We start from the raw sequence: 16903 nt of genomic DNA, 5'->3' as shown, positions 1-16903 counted from the left end.
GTACACTGAAAATGTTCTTAAAGTCTGTGTCACGGTTCAGGGCAACTGCTCCTGTATTTCCTCTTAGTGGTCCAGCAAGAGCACCCACACGCTCCAGCTGTTGCCTTGCTGGGTAAGGCCTGCATATGTCTCCTTTCTGACCAGGGTATTTCCAGGCTGCACAGTTCCCTGCCTTAACTGAATTATTCCCAGCACAGACAGGTGGCTTAAGGACACCTATTTGCTTTCCTTTCCATTACCAGTGCTGAGGTTTTTGTTTGAAACAATGGGTTTCCCTCCACATAGCAGAAGATAGAAGAGGCCCTGGAAACTCCTCCATTTTGCCTGTATCCTGCTCCAGCCTCTTTCTTGCTCAGACCTCTGGACTATACTAATGGGAGCATTCTAACCAAGGAATTAAGGACCTTCCAATGATTTGGAAGCAACCAGAGACTTATCAAGCCAGCAGTTTATTCCATCACTGCTACAAGCCTAAACCAAGAACTTTGCAATTATTGTATGTATTTGATTCCTTTAACCAATTTTAATTCTCACCTTTCTTTCTTTTTATAAATAAACCTTTAGATACTAAAGGATTGGCATCAGCATGATTTTTGGGTAAGAGCTGAGTTATATATTGACCTGGGGGTGTGCCTGGTCCTTTGGGATCAGGAGAACCTATTATTTGGTGAGACTGGTTATAAAGAACCACTCATCTCTAAATCCAGTGTTTTTGGTGTCACAAGGACTGGAATGCCCAAGGAAACTGCTTTCATGACTTCTTGTTAGCCAATGTGGTGAAACAGAAGTTTACTTTTGTTGCTGGTTTGGTATATCCTGTGGTGGATTAGCCACCAGTCTTAGGTGTATCTATCTGCCCTATTTCTCAGCAGTTTGTCCTGTATTTGGCATCCTCAGTTGTGACCCACTGAGGCATGGTTACACCATGCATCGCCTCTTGCTCCCCAACCCCCTGTCCCAGCCCTGAGCCCCCCCTGCACCCAAACTCTCTCCTGAAGCCCGCATCACAACCCAACCCACTGCCCCAGCCCAGAGACCCGCCTTTCACCCCAAACCCCTCATCCCTGGTCCCAACCCAGAGCCTGCACCTGCAGCCAGAGCCCTCACCGACCTGAATTCCCTGCCCCAGTTTCAGTGTGGGAGGGGGCTCAGGGCTGGGGGTTGAGATGCAGTGGGGGCTGACCTCGGGGGGTCCCTGGCTCCCACCAGCATGTCCCTGCAGCTCCTAGGCAGAGGGGTCAGGGGAGCCCTGCGTGCTGCCCACACCTGGAGGCTCCACTCCCTGAAGCTCCCATTGGCTGTGGTTCCCGGTCAATGGGAGCTGCGCTTGTGTTGGGAGCAGCGCGTGGAGCCCTCCTGACCAGAGCTGCAGGGATATGCGTCCACCAGAGCACCCCCAAGGATCCTGCCCACCCCCACCCACCCGCCCGCCCGCCCTTCCTGAGCACTCGCAGGCCAAGTTTTAGTTAGGGGTATATAGTAAAAGTCATGGATAGGTCACAGGTAGTAAACAAAAATGAATGGTCCATGACCTGTCCATGACTTTTACTAAAAATACCCGGGACTAAAACATAGCCTTATTTATAGGTAGTCACAGTTTTCCAGATTCACAACTTTAAGTTTGAAGCTAGTCCTAGATGCATCAAGTGGATCAAATTTCCCTTGCTTTTTATGAATAAAACAAATGTCACTTGTATGTAAAGTCTTGTTTACTAAAATGTCCAAGTTTATCTAAAAAGTTGTATCAAAACTTCAGTTTTCCTTCTCCTACTGCTGGGTCTGCCAAGAGGAGAACTGTCATTGCCTACATTATCCATAGCCTCTGTGGCAGTGAAGAACATTTCAAATTGTTGTGATTTATATCAGCTTGTTACATTATGGGTGCAATCCAGACCAGTGAACTATTTGTCACCTCTTACCCTATAATCCTTAAGTGAATTAAAGCTTTGCTACTGTAGCTCTCTGCCTGGGATGCCCACAATCAGCAACAAGCATGCACTTTGTGTCTATGTATTTGGCAGGCTTGGTCCAATGCTTTGGATCCAGGAGCCTGCCTGCAATACCATAGACTTCCACTTGTCTCCACCAGCCCTGGTTAAGAACTGGCAGGGTGACTCCACACTCTCCCCAGTCCCAAATTTTCCCCAAAACATATGTTCTGAAATGCCCAGCCCTGGACCTGGAATAATCAGAGGCATGTTCAGGTTTGTTTTCCTTTAAAAAGTCATCTTCCAAAAGTTTGTTACTTTAACTGGAGTTACCAAACAGTTCAGGTCAAACACAGCACTGGACTGGTTCAGATTAAAAATAAAACAAGTTCATCTATCTCTCTGGAACTAAATAAAGAGAGTACAAGTATAAGAATCAAAGACAGAAATGGTTACAAAAATAAAATGCTTTCTAGTAGCTAAACCTTAAACTAGATTAGACACAAAGTAAAATCCTCACCATGTTTCCATCAAGCCGGCTGACCAAACCCTGGAGTCAAAAATCTATATCCCAAAGTCAAAAGGCTAGTACCTTTGTCTTAGGTGAAATATATATAACTTGTGGTTTCTTTGCCCCTCTTTTATGGTCAATGGTGCTGGAACAATTTTTATATTGGGGGTGCTGAAGGCAGAAACCACATATTTGGGTTATTACTACTTCAGGCTGGGTGTGTGGTTGTACCCCCAACACCTATGTTTATAGTCCAGTGACCATTTAAAATTAGGTTTCAGAGTAGCAGCCGTGTTAGTCTGTATCCGCAAAAAGAACAGGGGTACTTGTGGCACCTTAAAGACTAACAAATTTATTTTAACATGAGCTTTCGTGAGCTACAGCTCACTTCTTCGGATGCATAGAATGGAACACACAGACAGGAGATATTTATACATACAGAGAACATGAAAAGGTGGAAGTATGCATAACAACAGGAAAAGTCTAATCAATTGAGATGAGCTATCATCAGCAGGAGGAAAAAAACCTTTTTGAAGTGATAATTAAGATGGCCCATAGAAGGTGTGAGGAGAACTTTACACTAATTGAATCTATTTCCCTATGTTATGACCCAACCATTCCCAGCCTCTGTTTAGGCCAGTGTTAATTGTATCTAATTTGCATATTAATTCAAGTTCAGCAGTTTCTCTTTGGAGTCTGTTTTTGAAGTTTTTTTGTTGCAAAATTGCCACCTTCAAGTCTGTCACTGAGTGGTTAGAGAGGTTGAAGTGTTCTCCCACTGGTTTTTGAATGTTATGATTCCTGATGTCAGATTTGTGTCCATTTATTCTTTTGCGTAGAGACTGTCCGGTTTGGCCAATGTACATGGCAGAGGAGCATTGCTGGCACATGATGGCATATATCACGTTGGTAGATGTGCAGGTGTACGAGCCCCTGATGGCGTGGCTGATGTGATTAGGTCCTATGATGATGTCACTTGAATGGATATGTGGACAGAGCTGGCATCGGGCTTTGTTGCAAGGATAGGTTCCTGGGTTAGTGTTTATGTTGTGTGGTGTGCGGTTGCTGGTGAGTATTTGCTTCAGGTTGGGAGGCTGTCTATAAGCAAGGACTGGCCTGTCTCCCAAGATCTGTGAGAGTGAGGGATCATCTCACAGTATCCCCGATAATATCACGGCTAACCTGGTGGCTGAACTTTGTGACTTTGTCCTCACCCACAACTATTTCACATTTGGGGACAATATATATCTTCAAGTCAGTGGCACTGCTATGGGTACCCGCATGGCCCCTCAGTGGGCCATCTTAATTATCACTTCAAAAAGTTTTTTTTCCTTCTGCTGATGATAGCTCATCTCAATTGATTAGACTTTTCCTGTTATGCATACTTCCACCTTTTCATGTTCTCTGTATGTATAAATATCTCCTGTCTGTGTGTTCCATTCTATGCATCCGAAGAAATGAGCTGTAGCTCACGAAAGCTCATGCTAAAATAAATTTGTTAGTCTTTAAGGTGCCACAAGTATTCCTGTTCATTTAAAATTAATTCTTCTGAGGGTTATGCCTGGATAAAGTTCATTCAAGCCATGAGGAAGATGACATGGAGTCTCCTGGTGAAGAAGTTTCTGGCTGGGGTTATCTGCTAAAATGCAAGTTACTTGATTTCTGTCCCCTCTGGTGTAACTGCATGAACATTAAACATGTAATTGTCAGTCTCCTCCTCCACCATGAGGGTGTGAGGTTTACTTTGGCATTAACTCCCAGGTTAAAAAAAATACATTCCTTGGTCCAGGGTGGAGCAACTCCTGCACGGGTGGTAAACACATTTTAAGAATTATAATTTCAGTTTATGTTCATAATTTTGCATCAATTGCTTACACCTATATTACACGATAACCAGTGAGTCATGAGCTTTTCATTGACACCTTGAATGACACTTACCAGAAATATTTCATGACTTTAAAGAATTGGGGTACACTTGAGCTGGTTATACCAGCTCCAATTCATTACTAGCGATCTGGCTGCCCTTTGCCCTTGCCCTATTCTTAATGTCAAAGATTTCTTTGTAAAGTCAGTGAATTTGGAGAAAGTAACTATTCCACTTTCATTGGACATAATTTCTCACATCAATAGTGTTTAGCAAAGTACTGAGGAGTCCAGTTTGTCAAGAGGGGAGACAACACATTTCTACTAACTGCATAGGCACCAACCTCACTCACTCCATTTAGGTTTCTTTAAATATTTTGGTTCACAGTATGCATGCTCAGAAGTTTAATAAAGACATTTGTTAACATGATGTCCTATCATTAGATACTATTGGTATGAGCACACAACACATGGGCCAAGAGTTTCAAAAGCAAGCAGAAATTTTTAGTGCTTCAATTTTGAGGTGCCCTATTTGATACACTTTGAAGGTGTCTAATTTTTAGGAAAATAGTGTTCTTAAGTTCCAATATACAGGTTCTCTCACTAGTCACTTTTGAATTCTTGTCTCTGGTAGCTGAAATGTAGTATACAAAAGAAGAGCACCTGGGGGCAGGGATAAAGAAAAATGTGGGAGCACAGAGAACTCTGAAGATGGAATGCTCTTAATGTTACACCCTGCTCTTGGCCAACAGCAGGTAGCGAAAGGGGGACATCCAGAACTAAAAGCATAAACCTCCACAGCTTGTGTTAAAGAGTTAGGCTCTACAGGTGGGAGATGTAACAGACTCGCATCCTTTGTGAATCAAGCTTAGAGAGAGATGCAAAACACTGACCACTGGTTTACATTAACAGTTGGAATAAATTACTTTCATTGAGAGACTATTCCTGTGGTGGAGCTGGCAGGGTCAGATACAGCACCTAATGCTGTGATTTGGCCAAGTGGAAACCTTTTCCTTCCAGAAAGCTTCTGTAAGTAAGCTGTGACCACAGGTATATCAGATCTCTAGTTCTCAGCTCCGACCCCCAGGCTCTTCGTTCTTCTCATTTCCCAAACTCTGATATCCTTGTTCTTTTACTACTTTACAGAAGTGCATTTAAAATGTACTGCTCTACCCATTAAGTGGCATTAAAGTTCACCCCAGCACTACAGTTACATTCCTCAATTTAGTTAGTGTGAAGTAATTTTAGAAAAAACAAAAAGTCATCACCACTACCTATCTGAGCTCATTAGATTATGTGGATTTGACTGTTTGCAGGGACCTCGAGTGGTGGTATAAAAGCATTACTAGTATGTTAAATTGTTTTGGGTTAGATGCTGTTGTAGGTTTTTCTACACTCTTTGAATATCTTGACGTGTTGAACACTTGTACTATTTTAACAACAATAATGCAGAAGAGAGAAGTGGAGGAATTGATTGTGTGGTTGAGGGTAGGGAAGTTCATTTTATCAGGGGAATGGTTGTGAGGAAAGCTATGAGCCTTGCGACTAAGAACTGAGGAAACAAATGTATATTGAGCAAGACAATTTAGCTGCAGCAAGGTAAATCAGTGTGTTGCATGTATAAATTATTTATGAGGTTTATGAAGGATATTCTCAGCTGGTGAACAGTGTTGTGTGTGGTTTTGTGTGTGTGTGCGTGTGTAGACTGTGGGAGAATTTTTTAGGGCGTGGATAATTTGTCTTGCTAGTAGTGGGGGAGGGAATTTTTGTGCATTGAAAAGGGTTGAATAAAAGTTATTTGTACATTCTGTGGAAAAGAGGAGGATGTTGCCCGTCTTATAAAAGATTATTTTTTTCTTATGTTAAACAGAAAACATTGAGTCATCTTGGGCTCCGTCTGCATTGAATGCATAGAGTAAACAAATAGAAAAATAGACTGTAGTCTTTCATTTACTATAATTTTAGGTGTGACTTGTAGTAATAATTAACTCCTGTTGCAGGCCTGAGCCAGACATACACCACAGATATATTAAAGAGTCCAGTCAGATTCTCAATTTGATTAATTCCCCTCCCCTTTTCAATTTTAATACCTTTAGTTACCAGTATTTCATTCTTTCAGTCTCTCCCTCGCTTGCATTGAGAGAGAAACTACAGTATATTTTTTTCTACTTCAGGAAATTACTGCTACTCAGTTTATACTAGGAAAATTCTACTATGACTCAGTTTCTCAGGACTCGTACTGTTCACAAACAAGTGCAAAAAGCAAGACTTTGGTTTGAAGAGAAGATGCCAGTTCTACAGTCCCATTACTGGGAAAGAGGGGAGCAAGTGGATATTTTGAGGCCCTCTGGATGTCACTAGTAAATAAACAAAACCTTCCAGGAGTCCAAGGGCTAGTTAAACCCTCAGAAAAATCCTGGATTTTAAGAATTTTTTAAAAAGTAAAATTTGACTAATGTCAGTATTTTGCTGTGATTTATAATTTATAGAAAAGATGAAGTCTACACTGCTTAACATTGGGTACCTTTGTACAATAATTTGAGGGGAAATGCCCCTCCTCCCCACATTGCGCCTGCTTTAGACTTCTCTGCAACTAAATCCTCTTTTTCTAAGGTCCAAATGTCTTTTCAAAGCTTGTTTTCAGTGATAGTCAGCTGACCTTCCTGAGTCAACAATAAAGCTCAGCTGTTGGGCCTTCCCTCACTCTCAGACATGCCAGAGAGGGAGGCAATTTCCATTTATTTTTCAGAAGTATCTTGCAGAAGACTTGAGAGTTTTGATTTGGGATTTCATACCTAGATATTAGTAATGGACCCATTAGAAGTGTTTTGCTTCCAGGGACTACATCAGCAAAATCTGGAGTGAAAGCAGGATTTGTTATGAAGCTTGTATTCCCTGGGAGTTGTAGGGCTAGTGTTTTCTGGCAATAAAAACAGAGTAATTTCAGATTTTCAAAGCTGTATATTTTGGAAATTTCAGATAATCTTTGTAGTAATATAAAATAATATTGTATTGTAATACTGAGGGCGAGTATCAGCTGTGTACTGGGGGGAAGAGAGCAGGGATGAAGAACTATGGATGCTGCCAAGAGCAGGTGCAAATGCTATCTGCTCTGCAGCATGGGGAGGGAGCCTGGCACCAGAGCCTGTTTCCCAGTGCCTTGCCCGCCATGGGGAAGTTCTGCAGTGGTTTTGCCAAGTCCAGGCCTGTGAGAGGAGGGGAGAAATTGGCAGCGAATCTCACCAGCAGCCAGCCCCCAGCCTCTGCTGTGTACCCTGGGTATGGGGGGGAGGGAGGAGTCAGGTGTCATCACTTAAAAACTAAACCATCCTATTTATTGAAACAAAGTAGTGGCTGCTGGAAGGTGTGCATATATTGGGAGGGAGTATTTGGAGGGAGTACCTGCAGCCTCACACTCAAGGTGGAGGGGCAGTCATGTTCTCTGTCATGGTGGCAAGTGCAGACCTGGGACTCAGCACCAGTCAGTGCTTCTTTATGGGCCTCTCCTCCTCCCCAGGGCAGGGAGCCAGGGCCTGGTCTGTCACCTCACTCAGGCAGAAATCGGGAGGGGTGGGAGAGAGAACAAAGTGACCCTGCATGCTCTGCCCATGTATTGTCTCTGCCCCAACCTATGTCCTGCACGCTGGATATGACTCGTGTTTCCAGGCAGAAATCTGGGGTGGTGGGCATGGCCCCACATACCCCACCCACCTCTGATTGGGGATTCTGGAAATGAAGATTTATTTAGGAAAATAAACATAGCAATATCAGCAATTTCCAGAAAACACCAGCTCTACTTGGGATAGTCCCTGTGCCATGGCTGGTATTCTTCCTGACATCTGCAAGAATAACAGGAAGAGCAATACAAGTGAACCCCAGTGGGCTAATCCTATTGATTCCTGAGATTTTTTTCTGTCTTGTTTCACCCTCCTATTGAATATCTGTTTCCAGATTTCTCCCCCCCCCCAGAATCCATGTTTCATACTTTAAACTTTTACGGGTTGAATCTTCATTATTTCACACTAGGGTTGTCAACCTCCCAGATTGGCTGGGAGTCTACTGGAATCGGCTTCAATCTCCTGGTGACTGTTGAAAGCAATCCAAGAGATTTTAGAAAGTAATGTACAATTGACATTATATCATGCTGGGAAAAAAATCTCCCAGTATAGTTTCAGTCAGAGTTGGCAACCTAAGCATGAAGTCTAGAATGAGGCAGAAGAGGAAGGGTGAGTAACCCCCTGGAGGGAGAAGTCTAGATTATCACTATTACTGTAGTGCCTAGGAGCCCTAGCTATGATGTGGATATAGAGCATACTGGTAGAAAGAATTAGTGGCTGATCACAGAAGTGGCTTTTCTGTTTCTTCTTAACAAGAAGATCTAACTAGACCTTGATGTTTGTATTCCTCTTGTTGAGGAAGAAAATTGCAATGCACAAGATTCCCTGGCCCATACAGAGAATGTACACATTCCTTTGTAGCTCAAAACTTGACATGTATTGTATTTGAAATATCTAGTCTTCCTGCTGTGGTACTAGTACTGGAATTAGCGTAAATCTTGGTGATGGTGGTGTTTTCTGTGGGCTTTAATATACCCCAGAAGGGGTGGTGTTTTCAGTTTGGTGGAGGGTTAACAGAGAGCAAGGGAGACTTCAGCAGCAGCTGCTGAATCCCAACAGCAAGAGGTAAGAGACCCTCACATGTGGTACTATAATTGGGATTGTCTTTTTCTCATCTGAGATGTATTTGCCAATCAACTTTGAACAGCTCTCACTACTAAATGCAGATAATACTAAAAAGTGAACTGTTGCAAATATCCATGAAGACAGAAAATTAAAAAAAAAAAACACACCTCAGCAGAAATATGGTGTTGCCAACTCCCACAACTTGCTAGCAAGTAACAGGATTTTAGGTGGGGCTGGAACCACTTGCTCCAGAAGTCCAGGTCTCTCCCAAATTTCAATCCTGCTTGGGGCAGGGAGGGGGGGAACCACCATCTGATTAGCTACCTTCCCCACTCACCTGCCTCCAAGGGAAAAACAGCCAATCAGAGCTGCTACAGGAGGAAGGCAGAACTCCCCCAAGTCCCCTCAGGAGCTGTCACAAGCAAGACATAGACAGTCAGACTACTGGTCAAAGCAGGAGTAGGGAGTCAGGCCAGGTCACAAACCAGGAGGTCAGCATCCAAGACAGAGGGTCAGGTTACCAGGAGATCAGAGGCAGGAGACAAATTTGAGAGCAGAACCACAGACTGATAACCAGAGTCAGGATACCAGGAAGTCAAACCATGGGAGTGAATGCAAAAAGCACACAGTCCACAGCAGCATGGATACCGATTGCACAGACAACTTCCTGTTCTTGTACTGGTTTATGTAGGAGATGTGCACCAATCACAACCCCCTGTATCCTGCCAGTCAGGTTCCAGGACTGAAGTCCACTATTGAATTTCAGCATTTATCCTAGCAACTGTTACTAGGTAGTAGTTTGGTATTTATGAGCATCTAAGAATCCTGTAGACTCAAGTTCTAAACCAGGGGTTCTCAAACTGGGGGTCAGGACCCCTCAGAGGGTCATCAGGTTATTACATGGGGGGTCATGAGCTGTCAGCCTCCACCCCAAACCTTGCTTTGCATCCAACATTTATAATGGTGTTAAATATATAAAAAAGTGTTTTAAATATATAAGGGTGGGGGTCACACTCAGAGGCTTGCTATGTGAAAGAGGTCACCAGTACAAAAGTTTGAGAACCACTGTTCTAGACCCATGGTCCCTGACAGGAACCCAGAAGCATTTTGGGGAGGGGTGAGGAGAGGAAGCAATTGACACCATTCTCACAGGATGGGAGACACAGATGGAACAGAAAAAGCTCCATTGTTACCAGAATAAACTAGGGAAAGGATATTTTAATAAAGACCCGCGCCTATAAAATAAGCATGAGCCCCTGAAGCCTAGACCAAACTAGAACCAAAATGGACTTAAACAAATAAAGTTTCAACATTACTCAGTTCGTTGCTGTAAGGGGCTGTAGACTGGATGGAGTCAGCTCATGTTTCCTCTCGCTCTCTCTCTTGTTCAAGTGAATCAGGATCAGGACCCTGAGGACCACATCACCAAAGATCAGGACCGTTCGATGGGATGAAAAAGATATGCCTTCACCAATGGAACAGGTAAGTGGTTGATGTTTCCTCTTGATGATCGCCTACTGGACTTAGGTTGCCTCCTGAGCATATACCAGCCAAGGTACAGCGCAAGTCCCTTCTATATATCTTCTGTTGCCAGACAGATTACCTTGTGGTCATGTGACCCTTTCTCACCCTTTTCCTTCAAACTTTCCCGCATCTGCCTTGTTACCAGGCAGGATATTTCAAGCCATATTCAATTAAAGTAAGCACCTCCAAGAGGGTGCCAAACTATAATACAAGAAGGCAAACCAAATATAGAGGGTGAAAGACAACAATAAAACAAAATAGCAAAAATCCTTAACACCACAACTCAGGGATGTGTTAAATGGGTCAGTGTGCTCCACTCCCTTCTCAATCCCTGCAACTCCAGACTCAGGAAGGAGAGAAGAATCCCTGAGGCCTGAAAAGGGGGACCCTGTTGCAGCTGCCTCTCCAGGCTTGGGATGTGTGTGTTACAAAATCCCTAGAGCTGCAAGAAGAGCAGAACTGAGGCTGGGGGTAAGTGCATAATTAATTGATTTGGGGATGGGAGGGCATAACTGATCTGGGTGGGGTGGAGGCTGAGAGAGCAGAATTGATGAGGCCACAAGAGGTAAATAAATAATTAGTTTGGGCTGAATAATTAATTGATGGGGTGGGGATGGACAGATGGCAATACAGAATTAATTAATTAGAATTTGGGGGTTTGGTGAGAAGTAGGAAGCTCTGCACCATCAGACAGTGAGAGCTCCTGGAGAAGGGCCAAATCACCTGAATAAATTGGGAGAGTTGGCAAATGGCAACAGTAGTTCTCCCCCCCACCACACACTTTGGGGATGGGGGGTCATAATCATGAGATAGACCAAAAAATACAGTATCTTTTATAAAAGAAAGTTGGAGGGTGGGGTGTCTGGCTCATGGTTTCTGAGTTTGGGGCTGGGAATACTGCTTTAGCTGGTCATGGCATACCCAGGGCTCTCTATCCTGAGGACCCAAATCCCACAATCCTGTCCACTCAAATGACTGTAGGATATGGTGGGTGTCTCAGGATGTTTTTTTTTCCTTTCTGTGGGTTCTGGTCCAAGAAAGACTGAGTCCCACTGAACTAAGGTTTTGGACCAGACTGAAGCTTTAATGAGTCATCCCTCTGCAGGCTGCAAAGCGTCGACACACCAAGCACATGCACGAGCCCCTCGCTCCTGCTCCCCCGCCCTACTCTCCCTCACGCGTCCCCATTCATTCCGCCCCTGCTACCCGCCCACGTTTTGCTCAAGGAGGCGCGAGCACGTTCTCTTGTCTAACGAGGGCAAAGTGGCTCAACTGTGGCTCTTGCGCACGCTCCGGCCACCCCTGGCGCGCAAGCGCAGTATCGTCAGGGGAGCGGCGCCTGACACTAGTCCGCGGGCTCTCCACGTTTCCCTAGGAGGGGGCGGGGCAGACGGCGGCGCGGCCAATCGGAGGCGCCCACGACCCACCCCAGCGAACTTGGAAGTGGAACCGCGCTGAGAGCCCTGCCTGAGGCGCGTGGCGGGGTCCGGAGTCGCGCCGGGGGTTAGGGCGCGCGCGGCCGTATCGCCATGGTGTCGGCCAGCGCGTGCGCCGGCCAGGTGGGCGCCGTGCTGCCCCTGCTGCTGGTGCTCTTCGACCTGCTCGGCGAGGGTGAGGGGCTGCGGGGCGAGCTCGCGCTGGTGCACGGCGCTGCACGCAGCCGGGGGAGAGGGGACAGGGCTGTTGCTGGCGGGGCAGTGCCAGCCTTCTGCTGGGGGCGGGGGTGTGTTGTGGTGCTGGGACGAGGGGCTCGGAAGTGTGGGTGAGCTCGGGGTGGGGTGAGCACGGGGCGGAGCAGCGCCGGGCTGGTGAGGGGACGAGGCAAGGGTTAGAGTTGGTGCCTTGGTTTGATTTTTAGTGATATGTAATCGGATGCTCACCACAGAGAATCCCGCACTTCCCCGAGCGCTGTCACGTATTACCACATCACAGGGTTGCTTCCCATCTCAGCCGCACCGCTGCGTGGTTTGAGTATTGGGTGTGCCCCTTAACCTACTGACGCTCTGAGGAGTATCACCGCAGCAGCGCTGTGCTGGGCTCCAGTAGCATGATGCCACCTGGGAGGGAGAGCAGAGCAGCTCTGTGCTGGACTTAGGGGCAATGCCAGCCTGTGGGTATTGAAGGGAGGTAAATCTGTGATGGGCAGGGAATGTCAGCCGGAGTTGGGCTTGTCAGAGCTTGTCATTAATTCTGGGTACAACCAGAGAATTATGGCAGTAAAAAATAGAAAAGTTTGTAACTTTTCTAGTTGGGGGCTGTGGACAGCCACTTTGAAAAGAATAAATGTTTCTGAAAGTTCTAAATTCAAATAGATTTTAATAAAAATATGATGACCAGAAATAAATACAGCCATCACCATGAATCGTTGTTTTTAAAAATCCTAGTATTTAATTAATAGCATTTCTAGCTTTGTGTTGTAGCTTTGTTTTGGTGAAACTACAGTAAGGTCAGTTTCATGTAGTTTGGTTTCTATTCTTAGTCTTTCTTAACCTGTTTTCAAAAGAAACTAGGGAAATTGATAGGGTGCTAATTACTGTATGATTTTTAAAAGTGTGGATCTAGCTTAAAGAGTGGCCTTGTGGAAATGGTATTATGGAGTTCCATACTTGTGTCTCACTGATTTCCATATCAGATTTGCTCAGTTTCCAAGTAAAAATACTTTTTTTCTAACTTTTAGCTCTGTAAGGTTGCTTTGGGCTCTGAAAATCAAGTTAGGTGTTGTTGTTTTTTTATCCTTCATCACTGCCAAGAATAGTGGTTCTGAAGAACAAATTTATTCCCTCAGCTATACTCCTGCAACCCTTTCAGTTTCAGATTGTGTCCTAAGTAACATCTGTGTAATCATATGGAAAGCTAATGGGGTTGCACAGGTGTTTTTGAGGGCATAATTTGAAAGCAGGTTGTACAGATGTATCAGAAGACACAGTTTGGCCTGCAAAACTTGCATTATTGCTTGTAATGAATGAGATGGGGGGGAAAAACTGTTTTACTGTCACAGCTCAGTGGATCTGGACCTTTCTGAGGGCTGTGGTCACTCTGGAGGTTAGAAATGCACTTTAAAGTTGTATTAAATGAGAAGTCTAAAACCTGGAGTGTAATATTGAATGTAATGGCAAAGATACATTGTAGTGTATAAGTATATGCTGCAGGATTGTATTGTTTTTTCCCCAGCTACTTCTGCAGCAATGTTAAAGGAAGAGTACTAACACCAGAAGAATCAGTCTAAGCATTTGTACTTGTTTATAATCATCTGTAGATAATTCATCTTCCAAATATGTTCCCTATAGATGCAAGGAGCATGGATGACCTTGTTGCTTTGTTGATTGTCGCCTTGGTAGTCACAAGTTTACTTTCTAATTTTGTATATATTTTTCTAAAAGCAAGCTTTAGTAGATTGTGAAATGTTCTCCCAGGGAAGGGTGGCATTTAAACATAGACTGGACAAAGCACTCTAGACCAGGGATGGGCAAACTATGGTCCGCGGGCCGGATCCGGCCCTTCAGCGCTTTGGATCCGGCCCGCAGGATTACCCCTGGTGGTGCTGCGGGCCCGGCGCTGCTCTCAGAAGCAGCCCCCGGGCCGGGAGGCAAAGGGCTCCATGTGCGCACGCAGAGCCCTCTGCCCCCCCCCCCCACCCAGGGGCCGCAGCACTTCCTGGAGTGGCGTGGGGACAGGGCAGGCATGCAGGGAGCCTGCCCTGGCCCTGGTGTGCGCCACTGCCACCCCGGAGCCACTTTAGGTAAGCGGCACCGGGCTGGAGCTCAAACCCCTCCTGCCCCCCACCCCCCAACTTCCTGCCCTAAGCCCTCTGCCTGTACCTCGCACCCCTCCTGCACCCAACTCCCTGCCCTGAGCCCCTTTCTGCACTCCTGTGCATTCCAACCACCTGCCCTGAGCTCCCTGCTGCACCCTGCACCCCGTGCACCCCAACTCCCTGCCCTGAGCCCCATCCTGCTCTCCGTACCCCTCCTGTACCCCAACCCCCTTCCCTGAGCCCCCTCTGCACCCCTTCTCTGCCCCAATCCCTTGTCCTGAGCCCCTTCCTCCACATCCCGCACTCCACCCGCCCTGCCCCGGCCCTGCATACAATTTCCTCACCCAGATGTGGCCCTCGCCCCAAAAAGTTTGCCCACCCCTGCTCTAGACAGAGAACAATTCTACAGAGACTTGGATGGCCAAAATATGATCTATTAGGTCTTTTTCATCTCTAATTTCTTTGTCTTTAATATCTCTTATGAAGTAATATTTTATTTTGGTATATGAGTGGTTAATGTAATACATGACTCACATTTTCAATAGCTGTAGATCATATTGTACATGTACATTGTACATTTTTAGTTTCTTCTTACTCTTTCCGTAGTGCTGAAAGAGTTAAATAGTGAAATGGAGATTTGTAAATGGGGGTGGTGTATTACTGTGAAGTTTCTACCCTCCTGGAGGCTTTATTCATCTCTTCTTCTCTCTTGGAACAGAAGCAGCATTTTAAGTCACAATTGTGATGGGTTGGATCACAGAAACCCCCTTGCGGACACCAACTGACGTGCCAAGACTACTTCTGCCCCTGGTTTCCCTGCCAGCTTGGGACTCCAGAGCCCTGCCTGGCTGCGCCAGACACACTTGCCGGCCACAAACACAGACCCAAGTCTGAACCATGTCCCACAAACCTCAAGCTTAACTGAAAGCAACTTAAGAAATGTTCCTGTCTTTAACACTCAGATGCCCAACTCTCAATGGGGTCCAAACCCCAAATAAATCCATTTTACCCTGTAAACTCATAAATTGTTCGCCCTCTATAACACTGATAGAGAAAGAGATGCACAGCTGTTTCCCCCAACCCCCTCGGTATTAATACATACTCTGGGTTAAATAATAAGTAAAAAGTGATTTTATTAAATACAAAAAGTAGGATTTAAGTGGTTCCAAGTAGTAGCAGACAGAACAAAGTGAATTGCCAAGCAAAATTAAATAAAACACACAAGCCTTTGCCTAATACAGTGAGAAAACTCAATACAGATAAAACCTCACCCTCAGAAGTGTTCCAGTAAGCTTCCTTTTACAGACTAGTCTCCTTCTACTCTGGGTCCAGCAATCACTCACACCCCCTGTAGTTACAGTCTTTTGTTCCAGTTTCTTTCAGGCATCCTTTGGGGATGGAGAGGCTATCTCTTGAGCCAACTGAAGACAAAATGAAGGGGTCTCCCACGGGCTTTCTTTTGTGGGTGGAGACCCCCTCCTCTCTCCTATGCAAAGCCCAGCTCCAAGATGGAATTTTGGAGTCACATGGGCAAGTCACATGTCCATGCATAACTCAGTTTTTACAGGCAGCAGCCATTGCCCACATGCTATCTTGACTGTCTCCATGAAGACTTCTTATGTGGATTGGAGCTTTCCAGGATCCATTGTTCGTTAAGTGTTTCTTGATTGGGCACTTAATTTGCACATTCCTTTCTCATGGAGCTGACCAAATGCTTTCCTAAGGCTACTTAAAAATCAAGCAAGTACATAGCCAATATTCATTACTTTACATCAGATACAAAAATGATACATGCATACAAATAGGATGAATAGATTCAGTAGATCATAACCTTTACAGAGATGTTACGTGGCATATGTAGCATCAAACATATTCCAGTTATGTCATATACATTCATAAGCATATTTCCATAAAGCCCTATGGGGTGACCATCACAACAATCTCCCTGATTTTAAGAGGAGTTTATGGGATTCTCTTGGAGAAGGGTACTTAGGTTGGGGAAAGAGATGATGCTGGAGTTTACTATTAGTTATTTTTTTTAACCAGTTCTATTTCACCAGCTCATCTTGTAAGAAAGTCAATGCATGTTCCTCCAATTCACAAGTGTCTAATTTCACACCTAATACTTTTTGGTACCACCAGTCATTGAATTGTGACTTTTAAAAAGTTCCCTTTGCAACTTGTTAACTTCCTGTAGAAGTTCATATTAACTATGTAAGAATCTGTAGGACAAAGGAGTGTATTTTAACCTAAAGTCTGACATGGCTGCTGGTATTGTACCTCAGATATCTAAGGGTTATGAAAAGATTCCAGAACTTTTGGAGGTGAACTGCAGCTTGCACTGCCATTTCCCTAGTATTCTAGTATCTGATTGAAAATGAGCCCCAGTCTTCCTTTGGAATTCTTCTGACTTAAGAACAGAAGAATGGCCATACTGGGTCAAACCAAAGGTCCATCTAGTCCAGTATCCTGTCTTCCGACAGTGGCCAGTGACAGGTGCCCCCAGAGGGAATGAATAGAACAGGTAATCATCCTCTGTTGCCCATTCCCTGACTTCTCCAGCAGAGGGGCCTTGTGCTAAATTAAAGCCTCTTGGATCAAAGATATTTGTCCACCCCAAGCTAGAGCTGGGAAGAGAGGA

The 16903-nt window shown here is 45.0% G+C and overlaps 1 protein-coding gene across 3 annotated transcripts in view; it reads left to right on the top strand.

The window, feature by feature from the left end:
* Positions 1 to 10447: 10447 nt before the first annotated feature.
* The window catches only part of DNAJC3 (DnaJ heat shock protein family (Hsp40) member C3), a 69348-nt gene continuing 62892 nt past the window's right edge, over positions 10448 to 16903 (top strand). The window contains exon 1 of one of the 3 annotated variants that reach the window (XM_045009800.1): positions 10448 to 10466. Coding sequence is in view for 1 of the 3 variants with exons in the window: in XM_045009781.1 (XP_044865716.1) it covers positions 12038 to 12119 (82 nt within the window). In the remaining 2 variants the exon portion in view is untranslated. Of the gene's footprint in view, positions 10467 to 11929; positions 12120 to 16903 lie in introns of those variants that run through there. The other 2 variants (XM_045009781.1, XM_045009790.1) reach the window with 2 other exon arrangements.

This window comes from Mauremys mutica, chromosome 1 (assembly GCF_020497125.1).
Source record: "Mauremys mutica isolate MM-2020 ecotype Southern chromosome 1, ASM2049712v1, whole genome shotgun sequence".
Taxonomy (NCBI): domain Eukaryota; kingdom Metazoa; phylum Chordata; order Testudines; family Geoemydidae; genus Mauremys; species Mauremys mutica.
This window is presented reverse-complemented; position numbering and strand designations above follow the sequence as displayed.